Below are 24,308 nucleotides of genomic sequence, written 5' to 3'. Positions count from 1 at the left end.
CACATTCCGCCACTTCTTTAGCGTGTTGCTGTTTGTTCGAGACACGACGGTCGCTTTGAATCTAAGCTTAGGTTTGACGGAAGTGGTGCAAACTGAGTTTTTATGATTGTCTTCAAGCCGGTGCAGAGATTTCGTCCGGATAGTGTGTGAGACGATTATATGCAGAATGTAAAGGATCTGTTTGCGGCTTTATTACGCAGACAAAACCAATAAGCTCATACAAAGTGAGCAAATGGTAAACAAAGAGCAACTGGCTCAGAATAGTATTCCAAACTAACAATACTTTGCACATGCTGTAGCGTAGCAGCAGTTTCTATACAGCGTGATTTAGAAAGTTAACTGGAAGTTTTTCCCTCTGGTGGTTGGGAGGGGAATTTGCAAGTTGCAATGTTACAACTGCACTAGAGTTGTGAGTTTGATCCCGGGTCCACCAAGCTGCTACTGTTGGGCCCATGAGCAAGGCCCTTAACCCTCAATTGCTCAGTTGTATAAAAAAAAATAAAACTTAGATAATGTTAGTCGAACTGGATAAGGGCGTCTGCCAAATGCTGGAAATGTAAATTTATTAGTGTATATGGCTGTTAACAGAAATGTGGTTTGACTCAATACTTCTTTCGACAAATTCCTTTTACAGCACCTCTGGAGCAGAGAGAGTTAAGGGCCTTGCTCAAGGGCCCTACAACGGTAGCTCGGCAGTGCTAGGGCACGATCCACCAATCAACAACCTAGAGCCTTAACCGCTTGAGCCACCACTGCCCTATAATGTAGCTTAAAATATTATTCCCACCGAAAGTCAGTGTGTTTGAACAAAAGATGGAAGGATGTGAATCAGTAATCATCAGTAACGTGGTGTATTAATCAGAGAAGCAACTTTACAATGATGCTATCAACACCATGATTCAACACACACATGGTTTTCTCAGGGTTTTTTTTTTCTTGATTCAGCCACGTGTCATTTCATCGAGGCATATTATCTCGAGTAAACAATATGTACAACATGTAGAAATAAGAAAGGAGATGTGTACAGTATTTGAGAATGTGTGTATGGCATTGTCTGGAAAGCTGGGTTTTTGTGCACTAAATCCAAAGCCCTGGAAAAATAAATAAATAAATAAATAAAAATAAAAATAAAAAATCACCCCTCGGCTTCTAAATGTAATAACTGTAATTTTTTTTATGCAATTGTAATTTTTGTGAAACCCCAACCCTTTAGGGGTCATAAACCGAACAGCAGCATGGCTTCAAACTTAAAATAAAAGGCTAATGCAAATAATGAAGGCTTTAGGGCTAATAATGTGCACTAGCAGGTTAGATTATGAGACAGTGGCTGCAGTTAGCACTGTTTCCCCCTCGAGCCTCGTTAGACCTCATGCTAATGTGGACTTAGCAAGGTGCAGTGGGTGTGAGGTGACCTTGCTCCACGGCTGGGAGGTGAGAGCGCCGTGTTGATGTAGACTCGTGTCCGAAATCGTTCCTGCTACCCCCCCCCCCCTCGCTTCACGTGGAGGGCAATTACGGTACTAACCTATCTGACAGTGCTGGAGAAATGTCAAAGGAAATGATCATCGTGGCAGGCAGCTCGCAGTTTTGACATTCTCCGAGCGTAATGCGTGGGCCTGGCACTCACAAATAGATGCAGCGCTACCTTGGTTTAAATGTCACCACCAGCCAGGGGGCTGAACAGGACTCACTGACTTTACAACACAGTCCCAGAAGAACACATGAAGAAATTCGCTTTAGAATTGGATTGTGTTTTATTTATGTTAAAGCAATGCTAAAATGTAAGATTCTTCTTAAGATTCAGTCTTCTTCTCCTTTGTCTTCTTTTTTCTTCTTGTTTAACTTCTTATTTTTCTAGTCCTCGGTCATCTTTCTTTTCTTCTTTTTCTTTTTCTTCTTCTACTTCTTCTTCTACTACTTCTTCTTCTCCCCCTCGTCCGCCTCCTCCTCCTACTCAGTCTTCTTCTTCTTCTTCTTCTTGAAATATTCCATGACTTCTATATTTTTTTCGTTGTCCTACAAGCCCAGTCCGGTCTATATAATTTAATGAGCAAGCATAAGCACAGTTAGCTAACTACTAGCTAATAACTAATTGGAATTTCATTCTCTTAAACTTCAGCTTGCATTGTCACGTTCTTCATCACCATCACAACCTCAAACGTAATCATAACGTTCCAAACTATTTTTTCAGCACTTAACACTATGAAGATAAATGAGTTAGGAAGGTTCTCTCTGTATATCTGAAGGTTTTTAGATACAAAATCATTCTTAAATCATTCTGATTCTGTATTTTTTATTTTATTTTATTTACTCATCGAATTAAAATGTATTTAAGAGGCCTGGATATGGAATCTTCCTGTCCTGGAGACCCGAGCTGATGATATGCTCGACATATGTGATAACCGATTTAATTGCCTTCCCTTCATCGATTCCTTAAAATACTTCCATCTTTTGGCTAATCTTCTAATTGCGTACGAGTGATTTCTGTCTGAAATCAAATGAATTGTTATTTTTCTTTCATGTCTCTTTCTAAAGTGCAGGGATGAAGACGAAGAAGAAGAAGAAGAAGAAGAAGAAGAAGAAGAAGAAGAAGAAGGAGGAGGAGGAGGAGGCCACGCAGCAGGGATGAGTGGATGCCGTTTCTACGGCGGTTGCCGTGGCCAGCGGAGTGACGTGCGTGTGCACATGCCGGTCCGTATGCTGTGTGGTAGGAGACAGAACGGTCGCAGCCCCCTCTTCACTCTCATCATACTATTCCCAACATGAACTTTCACGGTCCTCCATCCACTCACTGAGTCACTGCGAGCAAGTACGTCAATCAGCGCTCGTGTTAAAGCAAACAAGCCTGTTCTCCTCTCTCTCTCTCTCTCTCTCTCTCTCTCTCTCTCTCTCTCTCTCTCTCTCTCTCACACACACACACACACACACACACACACACACACACACACACACTGTCTCTTTTCTTTTCCTTCTATCTCTACCTAATCTATGTTTTTTTTTCTCCCTCTTCCTCCATTTCATTCCTTTCGCTCTTCAAACATCTTTTCTTGAAATTCATTATCATCAAGAGCAGAACAAACTTTCTTCCTTTTCATCAATCTGCTGTTTGTATATATTTATAGATATTTTTCTAGGTCATAGTTCTTTCATCCAAATTCACACAGAGGTCTTTCTTTCTTTTTTTTTCTTCAAACAAGCTGAGGAAGTTTGACTCACTCACACACAAACTCTGGCTTGACGGAGTCATTCATAAGTCTGGAGTCATCTCTCGCCGTCTCACTCCTGTGTATAAACAGAAACGTCCGGAGCGTTAACATCCCCTCGCGGTGGCTAACCACAATCATTTCATACGTGCCTCACATGTCGGAGCTACTGAATCAGCATCCAGGAGGATGTTGAGCTCAAAACACAGATCCTGGATCAGATTCCTACAAATCGACTCATTGTCTTAGTCAACGTTTTTAACAATAAGTCTGATCTACGATCAGTAGGAAATGTAAGCGGAGTGAATCATTCACTTTCCTGGCACTTCTGTGTTGATCCTGGATCAAATCCAACCATTGACTGTGTTTCCCTCTGAGACGAAATGTTCACTAGTTTTTTTTTTAATTATACGGCTTAAAGTCTTCCCAAAAATAAATAAATAAATAAAAGTTGATGATAAACTGTTTTATAAATTCTGTTAGAATGATACGGAAACGTTGTGAAAAACTGGGTCAAAATGTGTAAAAAGTACAAAATGACCTAAGTTTGTACACCCAGGGGTTAAAACGAATTTGTCTTCATTAATTATTTATTCATCTATTCATTCATTCATTCATTCATTCATTCATTCATTCATTCATTCATTCATTCATACATACATACAAACACTTCATCCTGGTCTGGATAGAATGTCTCTGTCAGGTAAACTGGGTTTGAAGTCATTTCATTTAGTGTGAACATGTGTGTTTAGAAATACACAGAAAGAAAGAAAGAAAGAAAGAAAGAAAGAAAGAAAGAAAGAAAGAAAGAAAGAAAGATGATGGGGGACTCGGGTCATATGACTTGACTCGAATCAGACTTAAGTCGCAAATTTGAGACTTGAGACTTGCTTGACAAATATTAAAAAAGACTCGACTTGACTTTGACTTGACATTCATGACTTGAGACTTGACTCGGACTTGAGTTAAACGACTCAGAGATGGGGGACTCGACTTGACTCGAGTCAGACTTAAGTCGCAAATTTGAGACTTGAGACTTGCTTGACAAATATTAAAAAAGGCTCGACTTTATAAGGAACACCTGAAAGTTCATACAGTTATCTGATCAGCCAATCATGTGGCAGCATCATAATAGCCTCAGGGAAAAATCTTGACATGAAACATCAGAATGAAGTGAAAGTGTGATTTCTGTCACCTCAATGTCACAGGGCATAAAGGAGAATCCAGATGGGCTGTTTTTCAGAAAGAAAGAAAGGAAGAAAGAAAGAAAGAAAGAAAGAAAGAAAGAAAGAAAGAAAGAAAGAAAGAAAGAAAGAAAGAAAGAAAGGAAGAAGAAAGAAAGAAAGATTGAAAAGAGAAAGAAAGAAAGAAAGAAAGAAAGAAAGAAAGAAAGAAAGAAAGAAAGAAAGAAAGAAAGAAAGAAAGAAAGAACAAACAAAAGAGCAAACAAACCAACGAGAGAAAAAAGAACAAAAGAAAGAAAGGTGTTATTACACACTGCACATTACAGCATGTGACATCCAGCCATGTGGCATTTCATTAAATGGTTACTGCTCCGTGTCTCATAACAAGCTGCAGGTGTGACTCAAGCAGCCGTCAGGTCATTATTTCATACTGGAGCTGATTATAAGTGAGATTCAGTTAATTAAGGGACTCTTTTAATCAAGTAACTGTACTCAGGAATCGGTCATTAAAGGTGCACAGAGCGCTGGGGCTGAAAGAAAGAAAGAAAGAAAGAAAGAAAGAAAGAAAGAAAGAAAGAAAGAAAGAAAGAAAGAAAGAAAGAAAGAAAGAAAGAAAGAAAAAGAAAGAAAGAAAGTAATAAGAAAAAGAAAGAAAGTAGAAACAAAGAGCAGACAGAAAGAAAGAAAGAAAGAAAGAAAGAAAGAAAGAAAGAAAGAAAGAAAGAAAGTAATAAGAAAAAGAAAGAAAGTAGAAATGAAGAGCAGACAGGAAGAAAGAAAGAAAGAAAGAAAGAAAGAAAGAAAGAAAGAAAGAAAGAAAGAAAGAAAGAAAGAAAGAAAGAAAATGTCAAGTAAAGAAAGATAAATGCAAACAATGCAACAACAATAAAGAAAAAAAGAAAAAAGAAAGTAAAACAAATGACAGATAGATAGATAGATAGATAGATAGATAGATAGATAGATAGATAGATAGATAGATAGATAGATAGATAGATAGATAGATAGATAGATAGATAGATAGACAGCAACAAAGAAAAAAACAAAAAAATAGAATCAAACAAGCAAAAAATAAAAACAGAAAGAACAAAGAAACAAAAACGAGCAAAATAGCGAAAGAACAAAAAGAGCAAAAGAATGAAAGAAAGAACAACAGAGCGAAAGAAAGAACAACAGAGCGAAAGAATGAAAGAAAGAATGACAGAACAAAAGACTGAAAGAATGAACGACAGAGCGAAAGAAGGACTTGTCCAGCGGTGAGATGAGTGACTACAGGAGCTGATAAATGATCAGCGTAAGTCAGCGAGTGTCCCAGAGGCCTGGAGCTGTTTAACAAACAGCAGCAGCCAAGCAGCTAAACACCACTTAGTATGTAATATATAGAGGAGGGAGGAAGAGGAATGAGAGCATGTGTATAGCTGGGAGAGTTTACCTCTCTGTCCATCTCTCTCTCTCTCTCTCTCTCTCTCTCTCTCTCTCTCTCCTCAACTCTGAGTGAGTCAGCGTCTCTCCAGCCCACCTACTATGAGTCAGTCTCCCACTCGCTGGACAGCGTCAGCCAATCAGTTGCCTCGCTTCTGCTATGCTGCCGTCAGAGCCCCGGTGATGGAGGCACGCACACACACACACACACACACACACACACACACACACACACACACACACACACACACACACACACACACACACACACCAGTGAGTTTCAGAGGGGGAAAAAGTGAGCACATGATCTTAGTATGGCTCTGTACATAACTCATGTGTGTGTGTGTGTGTGTGTGTGTGTGTGTGTGTGTGTGTGTGTGTGTGTGTGTGTGTGTGTGTGTGTGTGTGTGTGTGTGTGTGTCTGTGTGCATGTGTGTTTGTGTGTGTGTGTGTGTGTGTGTGTGTGTATGTGTGTGTTTGCGTGTGTGTGTCTGTGTGTGTGTGTCTGTGTGCGTGTGTGTTTGTGTTTGTGTGTGTGTTTGTGTGTCTGTCTGCGTGTCTGTCTGCGTGTGTGTGTGTCTGTGTGCGTGTGTGTTTGTGTTTGTGTGTGTTTGTGTGTCTGTCTGCGTGTGTGTTTGTGTGTGTGTGTGTCTGTGTGCGTGTGTGTTTGTATGTGTTTGTGTGTGTGTGTGTGTTTGTTACTATTTAAATCCACACTTGGGCCTTGTTTTAAGCGAGAAAATGTGAAAGTATCTAAAGTTTGTTAGCTCAATTGTGTGGAAAGGTTTTTTGAGTTAATTTTATACCTACAAAGTTATGAATTTGTGTTACTGTCCACTTTATAAGGAACACCTGAAAGTTCATACAGTTATCTGATCAGCCAATCATGTGGCAGCATCATAATAGCCTCAGGGAAAGATCTTGACATGAAACATCAGAATGAAGTGAAAGTGTGATTTCTGTCACCTCAATGTCACAGGGCATAAAGGAGAATCCAGATGGGCTGTTTTTCAGAAACTAGAAAGAAAAAAGAAAGAAAGAAAGAAAGAAAGAAAGAAAGAAAGAAAGAAAGAAAGAAAGAAAGAAAGAAAGAAAGAAAGAAAGAAAGAAAGAAAGAAAGAAAGAAAGAAAGAAAGAAAGAAATCATCTCATCCTATATAAAACGTCACTGAGCTCCAATATTAAAAGACTAGATATGATGAAGAGGAGTCTGAGGCCAGCCCCAATCTGGACAGTAAAAAAGAAACCACTTTGTCAGGCCGCATCCTCATGTTGATGCTCTACAGCATCTCTTTTCTCTCTCTGGTCTCACAGGCTATGAAGTTTTCATTGCAAATTCACAACAAGAACATCAGCCGGGCTCTAGTCTCGTCTCGTCTAATCCTGAAGCTCTTCTGAGAGACCGATCCAGGAGAGGAGGACCGTTATGGATTATAAGTGTAGTGAGATGTTCTCCTGTTGTGAATGATTCATCATCTGAGCCTCAGCTCTGAAACGCATCCAAGCCTGGAAGCAAAGTTCAGTCTTTACAGCAAGGTAAGTGAGCTTAAATAGAGTTCAGCACAGCTCCAGTTCTTTAGAAGCTCATGATTTGTGGTGAGGTTCAGAAGAGGAACGAACCTTCGGAAAAAAAAACAACCTGAAAAACTGAAAAATCTTCTGTCTGGTTCCTTTTTGAAGGCATTCCTGAGGAAGCCCTAGAGCCTAAAAGCTGTTTAGGAGTTACGTCTTTAGTCTTGTCGGTATGAAGCCGACCGGTCAGAGCGTAAAAACATCAAAAAAACATGAGAGAATCTAAAGAAGGAGAGAGAAAGAGGGAGAGGGAGGATAGAGGACGAGAAGGTCCTACACGCACGTTAGCGGAAACCTGGGCAAATCTCTCAGCTCTGATTCATCTCCTCTGGACACTGAAAACTTCCTTCCTACTTGCTAGAACTCGCATTTATCACAAGTATAAATGGCATGAGTCATTAGCACATATGTCAGCCTTCGACTGTTGGTGATTTCAAAACTATTTATTGGGATCTGAAGTGAGGCAGTAATAAAAGTCGTTTCTTTCCTGTTATTGTCTTGTCCAGTGGGTTTCGTTTTGGATTCGAAAGAATGCAAACAAATGAAAGTTGATGAATGAAAGGATCTTTAGCTTTAGAGAGACCAGCTTTAGAGAGAGAGAGAGAGAGAGAGAGAGAGAGAGAGAGAGAGAGAGAGAGAGAGAGAGAGAGAGTGTGTGTGTGTGTGTGTGTGTGTGTGTGTGTGTGTGTGTGTGTGTGTGTGTGTGTGTGTGTGTGTGTGTGTGTGTGTGTGGACATGTTTTTATATCATAGTGGGGACCCAGGGAATAATAGTGTTTTATCTGACCTTATGGGTGCTGGCATCTTTTATTTAATTTTTTCTTTTTGTTTTTAAAACTTTCTTTTCTGGTACTGAGGTTAAGTTGCTGTTGAGTTGCTAGTTAGAATGAGGTGCACGATAATGTTAATCAGCTGCATTCAGCATTAATAAATATCAAAGGTCCCCATAAGGACAGTTTGACAAGCGTGTGTGTGTGTGTGTGTGTGTGTGTGTGTGTGTGTGTGTGTGTGTGTGTGTGTGTGTGTGTGTGTGTGTGTGTGCCAGAATTAGTCATACATACATACATGGAAAAAGAGAATATCTTCATGGGCATTACTATAAGGGTAACTTAGGGGCACTTAAAGGTTCTAGAAACACACACATTGGTTTAACTATCTTTGTGAGGACGTTTTAATTCATTTTAATCTATATTACTGAATATATGTTTCCAATCAACCTCACAGAACAATTTAAAAATCATTTGAAAAAAAAACAAAAACAAAAAAAAAACAGCCAGCTTCGTCCTCTCGTGTATTTGTGACCCTGAACTGTGGCCCTAATTCTGTTGAGATACGTATAAGGATGCCATGTGTGACCCCTCACAAGTCGTAAGTTGGACACATGTCTGGATTGCCTCTGACTATTATTTAGTGCGCACACACACACACACACACACACACACACACACACACACACACACACACACACACACACACACACACACACACACACACACACGTATGTATGTATGTATGTATTAGAACAGCCCAGAGCCTTAACCACTTGAGCCTACCATCACTATATTTAAGATATACAGTATTATTATCTATTAGAGGACCTTCTAATTACCACCTAATTAACTCTATGCTTCCGATCCTAAATTAAACCTCAGTAAAATTTTCCCTGGTGCTTTGGTTACTGCCAAGATACCAAGATATAAAAACAATCCCCCACCCATTCTCACTGCGTGGATTAACTGGTCTGTGTGGATTGATAATAGACTGGCAGTTGTATTCTGAATGGATTGAAATATATAGTCATAATACATAAAATACAGCCTTATATACAGATGGGAAGGGAAAGAGGCGGCTTGAGACCGATCGATGGTTTCAGGTCGAGTTCATTTGGAAGGTTAACGTATGTGGGAATGTGGTAGCTTAGTGATTAAGGTGTTGGTTTACCAATTGGAAGGTTGTGAGTTTGATTCCTATGTCCACCAGACTGCCACTGCTGAGCCCCTTGAGCAAGGCCAGCACAAGTTGCTCTGGATAAGGGCATCTGCCTAATGCTGGAAATGTAAATGGATGCTCTTTCCTCCCCAGCTCTCACAGGCTTCATCGAGTACATAAACCTCATGGAGTTATTAAAGAAGAGATTATCATAAGCAGAATGATCCTAGTTACACACAACAACCAATCCACAATGAAGGGAGTGTTTTTGTGTGTGTTTTGGGATGACACTCAACACTCATTATCTAAGGTTATACAGTAATTGTTCTTTTTCATGCTTTTTCATGCTGGTTAACACACACACACACACACACACACACACACACACACACACACACACACACACACACACACACACACACACACACACACACAGACCACACATGACCTGAAACTCAGTAGTGATGAGGATGACGGTGATAAGGTATGGGTGCTTTTCAGAAGTCTCTAGAACATATTTGTTTAGTTGTCTTTATGTATCCGTGGGCCTTTTTTCCACTGCACAAAATACCAGAACTGTTCTACCAGAACCTAATTCTTTTCTTTACTAACTAACTATTGGTGCTCTGGAGTGAGAATTGCCTCACTTTTCTTTGCTGTTTTCTTATGCAACAACATGCACACAGGCAAATACAGAGTTATAATTTTTTTAGAACCTTTCAGCAGTCCAGTTATTTATTTATTTATTTATTTATTTATTTATTTATTTATTTATTTATTTATTTGTAGCATAAAACTGGTAGAAATAGACGTATTGACTTTTGATCATATCCAATATAGATTTCTTAAGCAAATGGCCAATCAGACAAAAATATCCTTTATTACAGTATTTCTTTCATGGTGTAAACAATGAAGTAGAGATGCCATGAAATGTGATGCTATCAATTGTAGAATGATGTAACAGCTAAACTAAATCAAAATACCTTAAGGATATTTTAATCATCATTTCACCAACATCAATTTAGTGTCATTTTGTTAGAACAATTACATTTTAATATTTTAATATTGTTTGTTTTGTGAACTAATTGTTTGTCTTGATTTGTTTCCAGAATAAAGGTTCGTCCCTGACACACTGGCAGCTGGACAAGTGGCTTGAGAAGGTTCATAAAACTCAACAGTCAGATCACGACCCAGGAGGTCACGGCTCTGGTGCAGGCTTCGACTCTGAAAGAGGACCATCTCCAGGAAGATACTGGGACAGAGATTCAGGCCTTGGAAGAAGAGGAAGCTACAGCCCAAACCAGAGCCCTGAACCCAGCCCGAAACTGACAAACTGCCCTTCCACAGCATCATTCCAAACACAACCCAGCTCACAAAGAGACTCCACAAAAACATCCCGCTAGTGCTGGTCCTACTAGCTCCAGGTCCAACTTCAGCCCCAAAACAAAGGCTAGGAACTTGTCTACCACTAACTGTAACACTGAGCATAGACACAGTGATCATAAGAGCAAATTGAGTCACAGTTTAAATTCCAAACCGAAGCCTAGCCCCACACCCAAATTTAAGGTTGTGACTGAGACAAAATCGGTCCAGAGTTCTAGCTCTAGGCCATCACCTTGGCCTGCTCCAGAGATTGCAGCTAGGTCCCACTCAAAACCTCAAAACTCAAGACAGCACCAGCATAAAACCAGACACAAAATCCAGAGAGGAAGTTCCCAGCACTAGAACTTCTCAGAAGGATCAAAATCCAAGGGGTCAAGAGCCAGATTCGCATAGCCGAGGTAAGGCCCAAGGAAGAGCCCTGGTCCAAATTACAGAAACTCAAAGTCACAGGAGACTGGCGGAGGAGCAGCTAATAAGGCAACGTTGGGTCCGAAGTTCTGAGGAAGAGGAGGAGGAAGAGGACAGGAGAAAAGAGAAAGGAGAAAGAGAAAAGAAAAGGAGGAGGAGGAGGAGGAAGGAGCACAATGCTGAATGGCAGGCGGTATAGCCTAAGCAGAGACCCCACACCAACAGTCAGCATCAGCTGTGAACTGAATGCACTGGGCCTGAGCAGGAGGTCAAGAAGTGGAAGAAGAGGAGGAGAAGCAGTGAAGAACACTCCTCCAATCCTGGAGTTGTAGACTCCAACCCTTCTCCTCAATTGTCCCCACCTTCGCCTACTCCTGTTGTCCAGCCAACATGGTGGCCTTTTACCTCTTCTTCCTCTTCTTCCTCAGAATCAGACTCTGAGCTTAGTCCACCCCCAAATGTTGCTAAAGTTCCTGCAGACTCTACATCCAATCAGAGACCTGCACCAAAGCAAAGGCATAAGGAGCAATGTCGACCTTCGGAGTTTCAGATCAAATGATGCTTCTCCAGATGAAGGACAACAGCATTCGGGCAGACACAAACTCCACACACTGGTGGTACAGAGAAATCCTCTGCTGTCTCTCATCGATGACTGAGGAATCTGGTAGTCAAGATAGACCTGTCACTTCTGGCCAGAGTCCCTAACACAATTGAGGTCCCACGCGGGGGTCTTCATCTTCATCATCCTCTTCATCTTCTGCTAAAGCTAACGAAAAGATCCCTGTGAGACATCAGTACTACCAAGACCATGGACCGGCAGATGCCAAAAGCAAACGGAAGGTTAGTATAAACGTACAATGAACAATTATAATAATACAAAGAAATAAAAGCTATTACCATCTCTTTGACACGTGCCAATGTGTTCATCTAGGCTGAGAATGGAGAGGCTCAAAGGGAAAGTAAGAGAAGCCATGTTCACTCTGAAAAGCTCCCAGTTTCCACACACTCAGCTGACACTGAAAAGAAAGAGGCTCGGTCCAACAAGCAGAATGAGTATGTGTGATAAACAAACACAATTTTTTTTTTATAGAAGATGCAATGATGTGCATAATTAAGATTATTATTGTAATTGGTGTAATTAAGATTAGAACTTATTGTATTCATTTATTTGACAATTTAGAAATCCTAAAAAAGAATATGCCAGTACTGAAAGCACTGAAATAAAAAGCTACCAGCTTACTGTGTATTAAATTGAACCACACCTGAAGAATTCTTTATTTAAATACACAGCAAACATGTGGATTATATTTACACCAAGATGCTACTGTCCCCACTTTCTCCTCCATCCGCTTCAAAGATGCAGCATTCAGACGAGCAACATACAGTACAATCCCACCAAGAGACAGAGACTCTACCGGGAAAAAATCACAGGTACACAAAGCACTTTGACCCTTGATGGTTTTACTAACCTTGACTAACTTCTGGTTGGTGCTTAAGTGGTGTATACTTTATATTAATGTATTTTACTAAATAAATGATCCTTCCGGGGGGCACGGTGGCTTAGTGGTTAGCACGTTCGCCTCACATCTCCAGGGTTGGGGGTTCGATTCCCGCCTCCAGCTTGTGTGTGTGGAATTTGCATATTCTCCCCATGCCTCGGGGGTTTGATAGGTTGATTGTCATCTCTGGTAAATTGTCCATAGTGAGTGATTGCGTGAGTGAATGAGAGTGTGTGTGTGCCTGTGATGGGTTGACACTCCGTCCAGGGTGTATCCTGCCTCGATGCCCAATGACGCCTGAGATAGGCACAGGCTCCCCGTGACCCGAGAAGTTCGGATAAGCGGTAGAAAATGAATGAATGAATGATCCTTCCACACTTAGGTGTGTGGGGTCAGTAGTCAGAGCACACTTTACTCATGTCTCTATGTCATCCCAGGCTCTGTACAGTAAGAGCAAACACAGATCATTTAGACCACCACCATCAAACCAATCAGGAAAAGAAGTCATCCCTGTATGTTGTCTGCCAATTCAGGAAGCTCTCTCTCACTTCCAATTATTTAAACATTCTAGCATAAACAGTATACGTCTGTGTTTTTGGGTGTGGCTAATTGAGTGGACCATGATGTAATTGGCTGTATTTCATTGAATTTTTCAACACATAGCTTCAGCTGGTACCTTTCTACCCTGTTGTAGATACAAAAACCTCTCTCAAGATTCAAGCAGAGTGTGCTGGAGTGTCAGAAAACACACAGCCCTCTTCGGGAACCTGGGCTCCATCTGCAAAGGAACTGTCCTACAGACGAACTGTGCCTTACACTGATGTGTGCGTTATCAATATGATCTGTGATCTGTTTTACTCTGGGTATTGATGTCAGTAGTAATATCCACTAAATACCTACCTACATATACAGACTACAACTAAATGTCTTTATCTGACTTCAAAAATGGTGCTAAATTAATTAAATATATTATTTTAAAACTCTGTGGATCTCACTGGTGAGTTCGGTTTTACTCATTAGGTCACTCATAAACTAGGAGTGTGTCTCTCAGGGATGAGGGTCATTGGTGATGCTGGGCAGCGTCTCCACGCCCACAGAGGGTCGTACATTGCCCCCCCCCCCAGTCTGCGCCCCCCCTCCCCCGTCTGCCCCGCCCCTCCACTGTCTGCCCCGCCCAGCCCGCGCGCACCCACGTCCACATTAACCACAACAGCTCCTGCTGCACTCCAGTGGAGTTTGTACGTTAAGGCAATGCTGTTTATGTAGCAAGTTAAGAAGTATAGTTTTTTCTTACTCGTTTATCTACAAATGGACAGCGAACAGGACGAAGAAGAGGATGTATACGAAGTGGAAAGGATTATTGACATGCGAGTGGAAGATGTGAGTACTAGCTAGTCTGCTAGTCCCTATCATGCTAGCTAGGATGCCATCTTCGGATGTTCATCTCAACATTTTTGTGCTGAAATCGTGCAGATAAACGAGCAATGTGAACAGGCTGAGTTTTCAGTCACTACGTGCTAATTGTTGCTACACTTGCTCAGGAGTTAGCTTAGCTAAACTGAGCTAACTTTACTAGCATTAGCTAAAGGCTAGCTTTAAGGGTCATTCTGTGCTAATGTAGCAGCAGATTGTGATGGAAACAACTATGTACTGTATAGCAGCAGGTCTTCTTCTTACTTGTATTGTAAGTGAGAGAAAAGTAAGAGCGTTTGCTGAAGATGTAAGAGATGTTTCCCTTATCGTGTGTGTTCAAGAGCCGTGCTACATGAACATTGGTGCATTAGATTAGATTAGATTAGATTAGATTAGATTAGATTAGATTCAACTTTATTGTCATTGAGCAAGGTACATGTACACAGCCGATGAAATGCAGTTAGCATCTAACCAGAAGTGCATAGATGGCTTATTTACAAGTGGCAGTGTAATAAATAAGGGTATGAGGTTATACAGAAGGGGTAGTAATATGTACATGTAACTGAATAAGGGTAAATACAGTATAGTGTGATTTTTATATAAGTATGTTACAGTATGAAGTGGTATGACAGATAGCTGTACAAAAGGAATGTCATTATGTGTATATATACATACATATACACAGAATAAACAGAATAAATATGGATGGACATACAGATGTGCAATGATAGTTTTTGGGTGGTGCAAGGATGCATGATTTTAAAGTGGTGCAAAATAGTGCAAAACACTGAAGAAAAAGTGACAGTACAATGGTGATTGTTAACACCATATCAGCTATTCAGTGCAGAAACAGCCATGGCATGGGAAAGAAGCTATGTTTCAGTCTGTTTGTTCTGGCTCTGAGACAACGGTACTGTCTGCCCGATGGGAGAAGTGTAAACAGTCCGTGGTTGGGGTGAAATGGATCTTTGATGATGCCCTTCACCCTTTGCAGCCTTTTGGGGAAGTTGTGGCCTAATGGTTAGAGAGTCTGATTCGTAACCCAAAGGTTGTGGGTTCGAGTCTCGGGCCGTCCACGACTGATGTGCCCTTGAGCAAGGCACCAAACCACCCAACTGCTCCCCGGGCGCCACAGCATAAATGGCTGTCCACTGCTCCGGGTGTGTGTTCACGGTGTGTGTGTGTGTGTGTGTGTGTGTGTGTTCACTGCTGTGTGTGTGCACTTTGAATGGGTTAAATGCAGAGGACAAATTCTCAGTATGGGTCACCGTACTTAGCCGTATGTCACTCACTCACTCAATTTTAGAGCCATGTGATGTGCCAGTTGGTCTCCAGAGAGAGTAAAATCCAATAGTTTGTACACAGCACTAATACGAGTCCTCACTACTACTTGTAGTACTAGTGTACACTCTTCCCTATTGAACTAGTGCCTATTCACTGACTCTGTGTGTTTGTGTGCGTGACACAGGTCTGTGTTTGCTTTAATGCAAATTAGCTTGCAGACTAAAGCAAGGAGATATGTAAGAACCGAACTTTGATGTATCGTGATTTAGTGTTATATTGTAAAATGATCCAGAGCTGCTGCAGAATGTCTGAATACTAAAATATACTCTTAAATGGTTACGTCTTTACTTTTGTTCAATTACTGTCTGTGAACCTGGTATAACAAATCATCGTGCACAGGGAAATACACCAACTGACATGTCACATAGATGGCTGCTTATGCTTGTTGTCATCAACCCAGTCATCTCTTTACAAAGTGCAAAAAAAACAGGAGATAGCCGCTAAGGATAACCGTTCTGCCTTTCCCGATCCGACGGATTGACCGTGGCTACCGATTTGGCATTATGTGACTGAACCACACACAAACACACAATTCACTTACTTTTTACTTTCTTTGTTTTTAAGACATTAATTCCCAAAATCAGTTCCACGTGTGTATAAAAATAAATAAGCTCAGAATGTAAGCATCTAACTTTAATTAGATGGTAGATCTTGGGGCTTTCCTATGATGATTAAAAGTTGAGACCGAGTTCTGTTATTATAGGGAAAACTTTGAAGCACCAGGGAAAAGATAAGCAGTAAGAGGAAGCCATGGTGCAACTGACAGGAAAGCAGGCCCACACACTCTGATCCAAATGAATGCAGATCTTTGTGTTCAAGCTATAGTGATTAGTCGAGTGCTGCCCAGAAACATCGGCAGAGAGACGAGTAGTCCAACTGGTTACTGTTACTAAGCAACATTGCGAATGGTGAACATCCATGGCGTTCATCCGTGTCACATAATGTGTCACATTAATTGCATATTAAACATTTTGTGCAACTTGTTTCTTTTAACATGTAGAATATGAAAACGAATGTTGCTTCTGTGTATGTTTTAAAATGCTTGTGATTTTAGATGCCTTTGTGATTTTCTTTTCAGGGAGAGAATTTATACCTTGTGAGGTGGAAGAACTTTTCATCAGATGATGACACCTGGGAGCCCAAAGCTCACCTGGAGGATTGTAGAGAGGTGCTGCTGGCTTATGAGAGGTCTCTGGCTGAGAAGAAACTTAAGAAAGACCCCAGTATGGTGAGACTATAATAAGAGATTTCCCAAAAAAACACCGGCTCTGAACCAGGAAAAGTGGTTCTTAAGTAGCACCAAAACGTTGCTGGTCTAGACTTAAGAAACGCTTGTGTCAGGAGCTGTTGGCGGGGCTACTGTTAGCGCATTTGATAATGTACCTTAAGTATACTAATGTTTAATACACTTTTACTTTACCGCGATATGATACGTTATCAGCACACATGATAGTAGGTAGCTACATGCTAAGGCTAAATTTTTTTAGCCTCCAAGTACACGTTGGATTCACAGTGTTTGGATGCTAATGTAGGTTCACAAAGCCATGAGCATTAACAGTAAAGCAACATCCGCCATTGTTGTGTTTGTGTTTGTCTTTGTCGCTGCTGCGCTAACGTTGCTGCGCTGGGTAACGTGACCCGTATACAGTGACGTCAGACTCGGCTCTATGACGGCTCTCTAGCCGGTGGAAAGGCAAACCGGTTCTTAGAAGGTTCGCCAGTGGAACCAACTTTGAACCAGCACTAGCGCTAGCTCTGAACCAGCACCTCTTTTCCACCACTTTTTGGTTCAAAAGAGGCATAAAGGAAAGATCTGTTGAATAATAAAATGTGACTAAGAAGCTTGACATTTTGTGAACAGTGTAATATCTCTTAATTTTTCCTCAGAAGCTGACTATGAAGAGTGAACTGTTTGATGCAAACTCTGAGAGTGACAGCGATAAAGATAAATTAAAAGAATCCCCTAGTAAGAAAAAGAAAAAACACACAGAGGAATCTGAGGATAAGAAGTCTGAAAAGGACAAGAAGAAAAAGAAGGAGAAATGGAAGGAGGACCAACCATTGCCTGCTCCTGAGTCTGATGAAGAAGAGGAAAGAGTCCCTACACTACCACCTACTAAGAAAGATAAGCCCACAGATTCCCAGAAGCGAGCTATTAAAAAGGAAGAGGATGAGAACGACGACGCTCCTGCAAAGAAACGCAAAAAAGAAATCAAAGTTAAAGACGGAGGGAAGCAAAAGAAAGAAATCGTTGAAGAAAGGAAGAAAGAAAAGGCAAAGTCAGAAAAAGAGATTGAGTCCTCGGGTGATGAGACAGACAAGAGTGATGCACCGTCCGAATTATACGCCGATGACACTTCTTCGACAGGAAACCTCCACGTCACAGCAAAACCTACAACTGCCAAAACCACAGAGAAGTCCTCTCGGAGTGAAAGTGGGAGTGATCATTCCAAGGCAAACCAGAAGAAGAACAAATCTGAACTGAAGCTGCAAGGTTTCAAAGACTTGGTTCAGGACATGAACCCCAAAAAGACAGACAGTTCTGCTCTGCTGCTCAGAGAGAGTGGTCTAAACAAGTCGAAGAGCCTGACTAGCAGTAAGAGCAGCAGCAAGTCATCGCGCAGTGAGGATGAGCCTGACTTCAGCGATGCCGGGGCTACAGCAAAGGCAAAAAGCAAGCCTAAAGGTCTGGACTCGAACTCTGCTCCTCAAAAGGATTTGTCTGGATCTTCATCCTCTACGGTTTTAGCCGCTCCCAGCAAGCCGAGAGAGGAGGAACGGCCGAAGGAGCAAAAGGAAGAAACTGTAGAGAAGGGTGCTGCACCTAATAATCTCTTTGAGAAGTTTTTGCTCAACTGTGAGGCCAAGGATCGTGTGCCCAGGAAACAGGCAGCTCACACACCAAAGGTGCGGGTAGTTTATTTATTTAGTTGTTCATAAACGTGCTTAGCATCGTTAATTTTACATTTAATTTTTGTCTTTGTGTCACATTGCAGAGTTCAGTAAAGCCTGACAAAAAAGCGAGAGAGGAATCTCCAGTGCAGAAGACTGAGTTTGATCAGGTAAAGGAGGGTAAGTGACACAAATTCCTCAAACATAAACGTATGTACTAGGTAATTCTTTTTTTAAACACCGGGTCACATTTAGTGGTGCAATGGGTCACACCCTTGCGTTTTAGGCCCCGTTAACACTGCAGGTAAAAGTGGCCCAAATCCAAGTCAAGTGACCAGGTCAGACTTCTTCAGGAGTCGTGTGAACACTCAAATCTGGCCCAGATTTGTTTTAAAACACATTTGGGCCACTTCCATATGTGGTCCTGAATCAGACCCAAATCTGATTTTTTTCCAATGTGGCCACAGTGTGAACAACCAAGGCAGATTTGATGCGACTTTTACATCAATCTACATCGACATTCGTCACAATTATGCGCCGGCAAAAACTTTTTTTTTTTGCGCCGGCGAAAACGTGACACAAACGTGACTGGTAACGTGTGTGTGTTAAGAGTGTTATATAAAGTGGTTACGTGAACCAGGTCATAATGTTTGCATGGAATACATCACATAGCATTACATAATATGTTTGCTTGCACCAGATGACACAATACTTCCTCCATAACCTCGCCAACTTTTTAGCGCAACGGCGACAGCAAACAGTTCACACTGGTATCTGCTATAGGCCACATTTTCAAAGGTAATGTGAACAGCCAAACAAAAAAAATCAGATCTGAGCAAAATATCTGAATTGAGCATTAAGACTTGCAGTGTGAATGTGGCCTTATAGCACAATGAACACACACACAGTCAAACACTCTTCAAAGCATTGGGTATTGCATTTCATTTGGCCTCCAGACAAAACAAAAGCTACACGCATTTGTAATTTCACACTTGTGATATGCATTTGCCTAGCCTGATCTACCAACATGGCTACACATACAGTCAAACGCACTTCAAATCATTCAGACAAAACAAAAGCTGAGATGCGTTTGCCCAATTGGGGACAAGATTAGGGCTGTTATATTTTATGGCAAATATTTTAGTAATCGAGTATTCTACCGAAAATTTCATCGATTAATCGAGTAATCGGATTAAATGTATTTTTGCTTAATTAAAGAGCAATATTAACCCTCCTATTGTCCTCCTATACAAATTAGGAGCGCTGAGGCTACTTGACCTTGTCTGTTTTGACTGCTTATAAAAAATGAAGTATATGATAGCCATTTTTTTTCACCTTTTTAGTCAAAAAATTATATTTGGTATAATTACCTTATCTATATACAAAAATGCCTAATTTTTTAGTAAAAAAAAAAACAGAAAATTTTAATTATTTTCACTATAGAGGTAAAAAAAAAAAAAAGAGGTATATTTCAAGGGCAGGAGATTGCTTTGAAACTTTTTGACCATTTTTGCCCCACTAAATGTGGCCGAGTCAAAATGACCCAAGCAGATCCAAAACGCAAAATATATATTGTTCTGAACACATTGTTCAACGAAAATAGATAAAATTAATTTTACTTGCAAAGTTCATAATTTGGAACAATCCTGGTAAATTTCAGGCAAATATGTGGAAGAAAACCCAAGTTATGACACATTAAAATCTTCCAGCCGGGTCAAAAAGACCCAGGGAAGATAGGAAGGTTAAATATACAAGAGAAAATAAGACGGGTCTCTTAAAACGAACAACTAATTGGTTTCCTTTTTTAGAAAAATTAAGCATCGTGTTAGTTCAGGTAGGCCATGTCGTCAAGCATGCATCAGCTGATAATCAGCTGTTCATGTTGGGCACCAATCCGGTTACGACATCCATATTATCCAACCCTTTAAATTCCCATTCGCATCAGTGAGCATATTTAATACTGTGCATGATGAATGGTTCTGCTGTTATACGGGGGGTCTATTTTATTTTCTAGTTGCTGCTCTCCCCGCTCTGTCCACGCAGGCGTGTGGATTTTTGCCCAGAACATAACCATACCGCCCGTAACTGTATGCATATCATCTTATAAATCCTCATTTGACAAAGTGGTCGTGACTGAAATGAACGTTTATTTTTTTTAAATGCATAGTATGCAATGCATAAAACAATATTTTCTATCAAAAATAAACATTTAGATAATTACCCATTGTTTCTCTGTCTGTACTTGTACTTGTGAACAGTGACAAAGTTGACTGAGAATAATTAAGTACATTTAAGTTCCAAACATTCTGGGCTTTAAACGAACCCTTTTCTGAGATGCAATAAATACAGTAAATAAATAAATACTTTAAAAAAGTAATTTGAAATTGATCAAAACTAAGGCATACATTAAAATAAATAAATAAATAAATAATACAAAAATACTGCCTTTAAGTCATGCAACTTAACTTTCAGAACTAAAAGATTCAAAATCTACACCTCAGGTATAACATAAGCCTTTACTGTTTAATTCGGAATGCTTTGTGGTATTTAAGAGGCAAAACACATGGACAGGAACTTGGACCTAGAGTCCATGCATGGTTTCACACCGAGTGCTTTAATCATATACAGTATATATTATTCAGAATATAAAAGTCTCTCTCTCTCTCAATGTGTGTGTGCTTTAAGTCTTTAAAGGAGCATGCGATTGCAATGAAGAAATGTAAACATATCAACATGCTCAGATCTGACGCTTACCCTGCGCTTTGAGGCAATGTTTCATTTCGACATTTTCTGTCATTTTCATCTGTTTGTTTCTTCTCTTTGCTCATTATGTTAGCTTTGTAGAAGCCAACATTCTGTTTTCCTATTTAAGCTTAGATAAAAATTTATCAAGAGCCACGATTCAGATGGTCTGAAGTTTTATGCTAATACTTTTCTAAGCGATCCGAGTACCGGTACTTCCGGTACCGGGTCTCAAATTGGCCTTTTTTCCCCATAGACTCCCATTATAAATTTTGGAGGTTTATAACTCTGCAAGCTTTCGAACTATCTACACCAAACTCGGCCAGCTCCTTTAGGGTGATACTCTGAACAAGGTTTTAAATTGGTGTAGCGAATGGCCTTTCGGTTGTCCCACAGCCCCGCCCCCGAAATATGCAAACTCAAAAATCTTTTTACAACATTGACATGTGACATATCAAGACACTCAGAACAATGTGGGGAACTTTCTCAAGAGTATTCCGATGACCTCACATGCTCGTCTCCACTTACCTCTAAATGTTCTGGCACCCTAGCGTTCTGTTCACTTGCCTCCAAAAGTAACACTAATCACTTATGTCCATTCGCCTCCAAAAAGCACCGGCCTTTGCGAATACTTCGTCAAAGCCAACATCAAAGTTTGTCACGACGAACTTTACAAATCTAGTTGACATTGTTGTCGCGCCCTTCCATTTTGCAGCACGCAGTAGCACGCTCAAATCAAAAGACCGCTAACGCCTCGCGTCTCCTTCCGCTTTGACCTAAGCACGTTGTCACACAATAATTGCACAAGCATGTGTCGTGAGCTTTGAAACGAATTAAAAGATGCTTCGAGGCAGAGGAATTTGCCTCAAATAATTTTCGTAATCGAGTTACTCGAATTACTCAAGGAATCGTTTCAGCCCTAGACAAGATAACAGTGAACAAAGAAAACCTGAATTTAAAGCATCCTTGGGGCATTTCACATTCCTTCTCTGTTTTCTTTGGGTAAATTTGTACCCGTGTAAAAGGATTTATTTGTCTTGGGTTAACTTGGGGTTTTCTTTCATATACTTGCCTGGTTCCATGCTATGCTCTTTGCAGTCTATAGGGATTAATGGTAAAATGAATTACTATTTTTGTTGAATTATGTGTTTTCTAAATTAATTTTATAGCATCTGTGATTTTACTAGGTAATTCTTTTTTTAAACACTTACCTACTCACTTCCAGGCACTATTGCCATGGAGGCAGATGAGAGACGAGAAAAGAGCGCACAGGAGTCAGAAAAGAGTGACCGGTCAAATGAACCAGTGGCCGAGATGAAGGAGGATGTACAGCGTGAGCAGAAAGAAGAGCAACGAAGAAGGAAAGAAAGACTTGAGGAGGAGGAGGAGAAAAAGAGGAAGGAGAAGCTTTAGGAGTCTCAGAGAGAACGAAAGGGGAAAATGGAAGAGGCACAGAAAGAGAGACAGAGACTGGCAGAGGATGTCCGATTAGATCGGTCGGACAGGAGACCCGCAGTGGAGGCTATGGCATCTACTGAGTCGACCGAAGACTTGAGTTGGAAGGAGAGAAGAAGGAAAAGGACGGAAGACAGCGAGTCTCGCCTCCTTGTCACTTGCGATGACAATCAGGACTCTCAAGACTCCTGGAACTCTCTGACAAAACTCCTGGTGTGTATCGACAGTCGTTACATCAACATTTTTATAATTATGGGAGTTTTATTCGCTTCTTTTGTTCTCTTTAACCTTTTCGTATTGAGATGTATCTAAATAGAATACGTACAAATAACGCTTTTAAAATAAGGGGCACTGTCTCAGTGAGACTCAAACTATTAGGGTTGGGCAATATGACCTTATATCATGTGAAATAATACACTCTAATAATAATTATAGTAAATAGAACAATGGGTGGCTCGATGGTGCAATGCATAGCATTTGCCCCCTCACAGCTGCATGGTCTACTCCCAAAACATGCCTGTACTGTATGTGGATTGGCCATGCTAATATATGCTCCAAGAGTTTTATAGAGTCCATAAACAGGATAAAGTCGTTATTGAAATAAATGCTTTTGCATTTACAATGTAAAGATTGAATGCACCATTTTAACATCAGCTCTTGTTTGTAGACATATGAAGCAGCTCTACGATCTTTGTACGTATAGTATATGGATTGTTACGTACTGACCCATTTTCAGTGTAAATCTGAGTAATATTCTCATGTGCATAAAATCTTCTTGAGCTTGAGAGCTTAGACTTTCAAGGTCAAACTTCTGTTTGTATGAATATCCTGATGCTGCACAGTACATTGTGTACAATCTCGGAGTTGAGCTGAATCTAGACTGGATGACACTGGAAGACTTTCAAAAAAAACTCGAATGGAGAGGATGAAAATCCATCCTTAACTCCCAGTGCGTTTTACGCACACCCCATCTCCACACCACCACAGAACTGTCCGATACTTATTCGTACCTTTTACTCTGTTTCTTTTGTTGATTGTTTTGTAAACACAGCTGAGCTGCGGGATGCTGTAAAAAATGGGAATCATATGGCTGTGAAACGTGCACTCGGTTCCAAAGAAGACTATAACCTGGACCAGCAGGTAAGACAGCATGTCGACAGACTTCTAGGTTTTATGACAAATTTGAATCCTTATACATGTCCGATCTAGTGAGGTATGCACACGCAGACAAAGTACTGAAACGTCAAACATGGTTCCATACTATGGTCTTTGCAGGTAAAATTCATTATTTTTATTTTTGTTGAATTATGTGTTTTATAAATGAATTTTATAGCATCTGTAGTCTTCCCAGCAGCAATTTGACCGGGTCACATTTATGCCCCTTTTCCACCGAGGCAGTTTGAGTGCTGGTTCGGAGCCTAATTTAGAACCAGTTCTTTCTGTTTCGACCGCCAAAGCACCGGCTCTGAACCATTAAAAGTGGTTCTTAAGTAGAACCAAAACGTTGCTGGTCTAGACTTAAGAACCGCTTGTGGTTGGGGCTGTGGGTGGGGCTACTGTTAGCACATTTGATAATGTACCTTAAGTATACTAATGTTTAATACACTTTTACTTTACCGCGATATGATACATTATCAGCACACATGATAGTATTTAGCTACATGCTAAGGCTAACTTTTTTTCTGTGTTAATGATAAAATAACGTTATGTACTTTATCGATTACAACCTCCGTTTATACAGATTACACGGAGCCGCACGAACACGTTGGATTCGCCGCGTTTGGATGCCAATGTATGTTCGCAAAGCCATGAGCATTAACAGTAAAGCAACATCCGCCATTGTTGTTGTGTTTGTGTTTGCCGCTG

General features: G+C 40.6%; 1 protein-coding gene across 12 annotated transcripts in view; it reads left to right on the top strand.

Annotated features, from left to right (window-relative positions):
* The first annotated feature begins 2,545 nt into the window (after positions 1-2,545).
* The window catches only part of LOC113641527 (M-phase phosphoprotein 8-like), a 33,811-nt gene continuing 12,048 nt past the window's right edge, over positions 2,546-24,308 (top strand). For 5 of the 12 annotated variants that reach the window (XM_047809312.1, XM_027144299.2, XM_047809311.1 and 2 more), the window contains exons 1-11: positions 2,556-2,809; positions 7,121-7,342; positions 10,416-11,937; positions 12,029-12,150; positions 12,455-12,528; positions 16,432-16,581; positions 17,241-18,260; positions 18,350-18,425; positions 22,213-22,655; positions 23,285-23,391; positions 23,494-23,582. In XM_047809312.1, the coding sequence (XP_047665268.1) occupies positions 11,906-11,937; positions 12,029-12,150; positions 12,455-12,528; positions 16,432-16,581; positions 17,241-18,260; positions 18,350-18,425; positions 22,213-22,400 (1,662 nt within the window). In that variant the 5' untranslated portion in view covers positions 2,556-2,809; positions 7,121-7,342; positions 10,416-11,905 and the 3' untranslated portion in view covers positions 22,401-22,655; positions 23,285-23,391; positions 23,494-23,582. Of the gene's footprint in view, positions 2,810-7,120; positions 7,343-10,415; positions 11,938-12,028; positions 12,151-12,454; positions 12,529-16,431; positions 16,582-17,240; positions 18,261-18,349; positions 18,426-22,212; positions 22,656-23,284; positions 23,392-23,493; positions 23,583-24,183; positions 24,203-24,308 lie in introns of those variants that run through there. The other 7 variants (XM_027144264.2, XM_027144243.2, XM_027144286.2 and 4 more) reach the window with 3 other exon arrangements.

This window comes from Tachysurus fulvidraco, chromosome 26 (assembly GCF_022655615.1).
Source record: "Tachysurus fulvidraco isolate hzauxx_2018 chromosome 26, HZAU_PFXX_2.0, whole genome shotgun sequence".
In the NCBI taxonomy this organism is placed as follows: Eukaryota; Metazoa; Chordata; class Actinopteri; order Siluriformes; family Bagridae; genus Tachysurus; species Tachysurus fulvidraco.
This window is presented reverse-complemented; position numbering and strand designations above follow the sequence as displayed.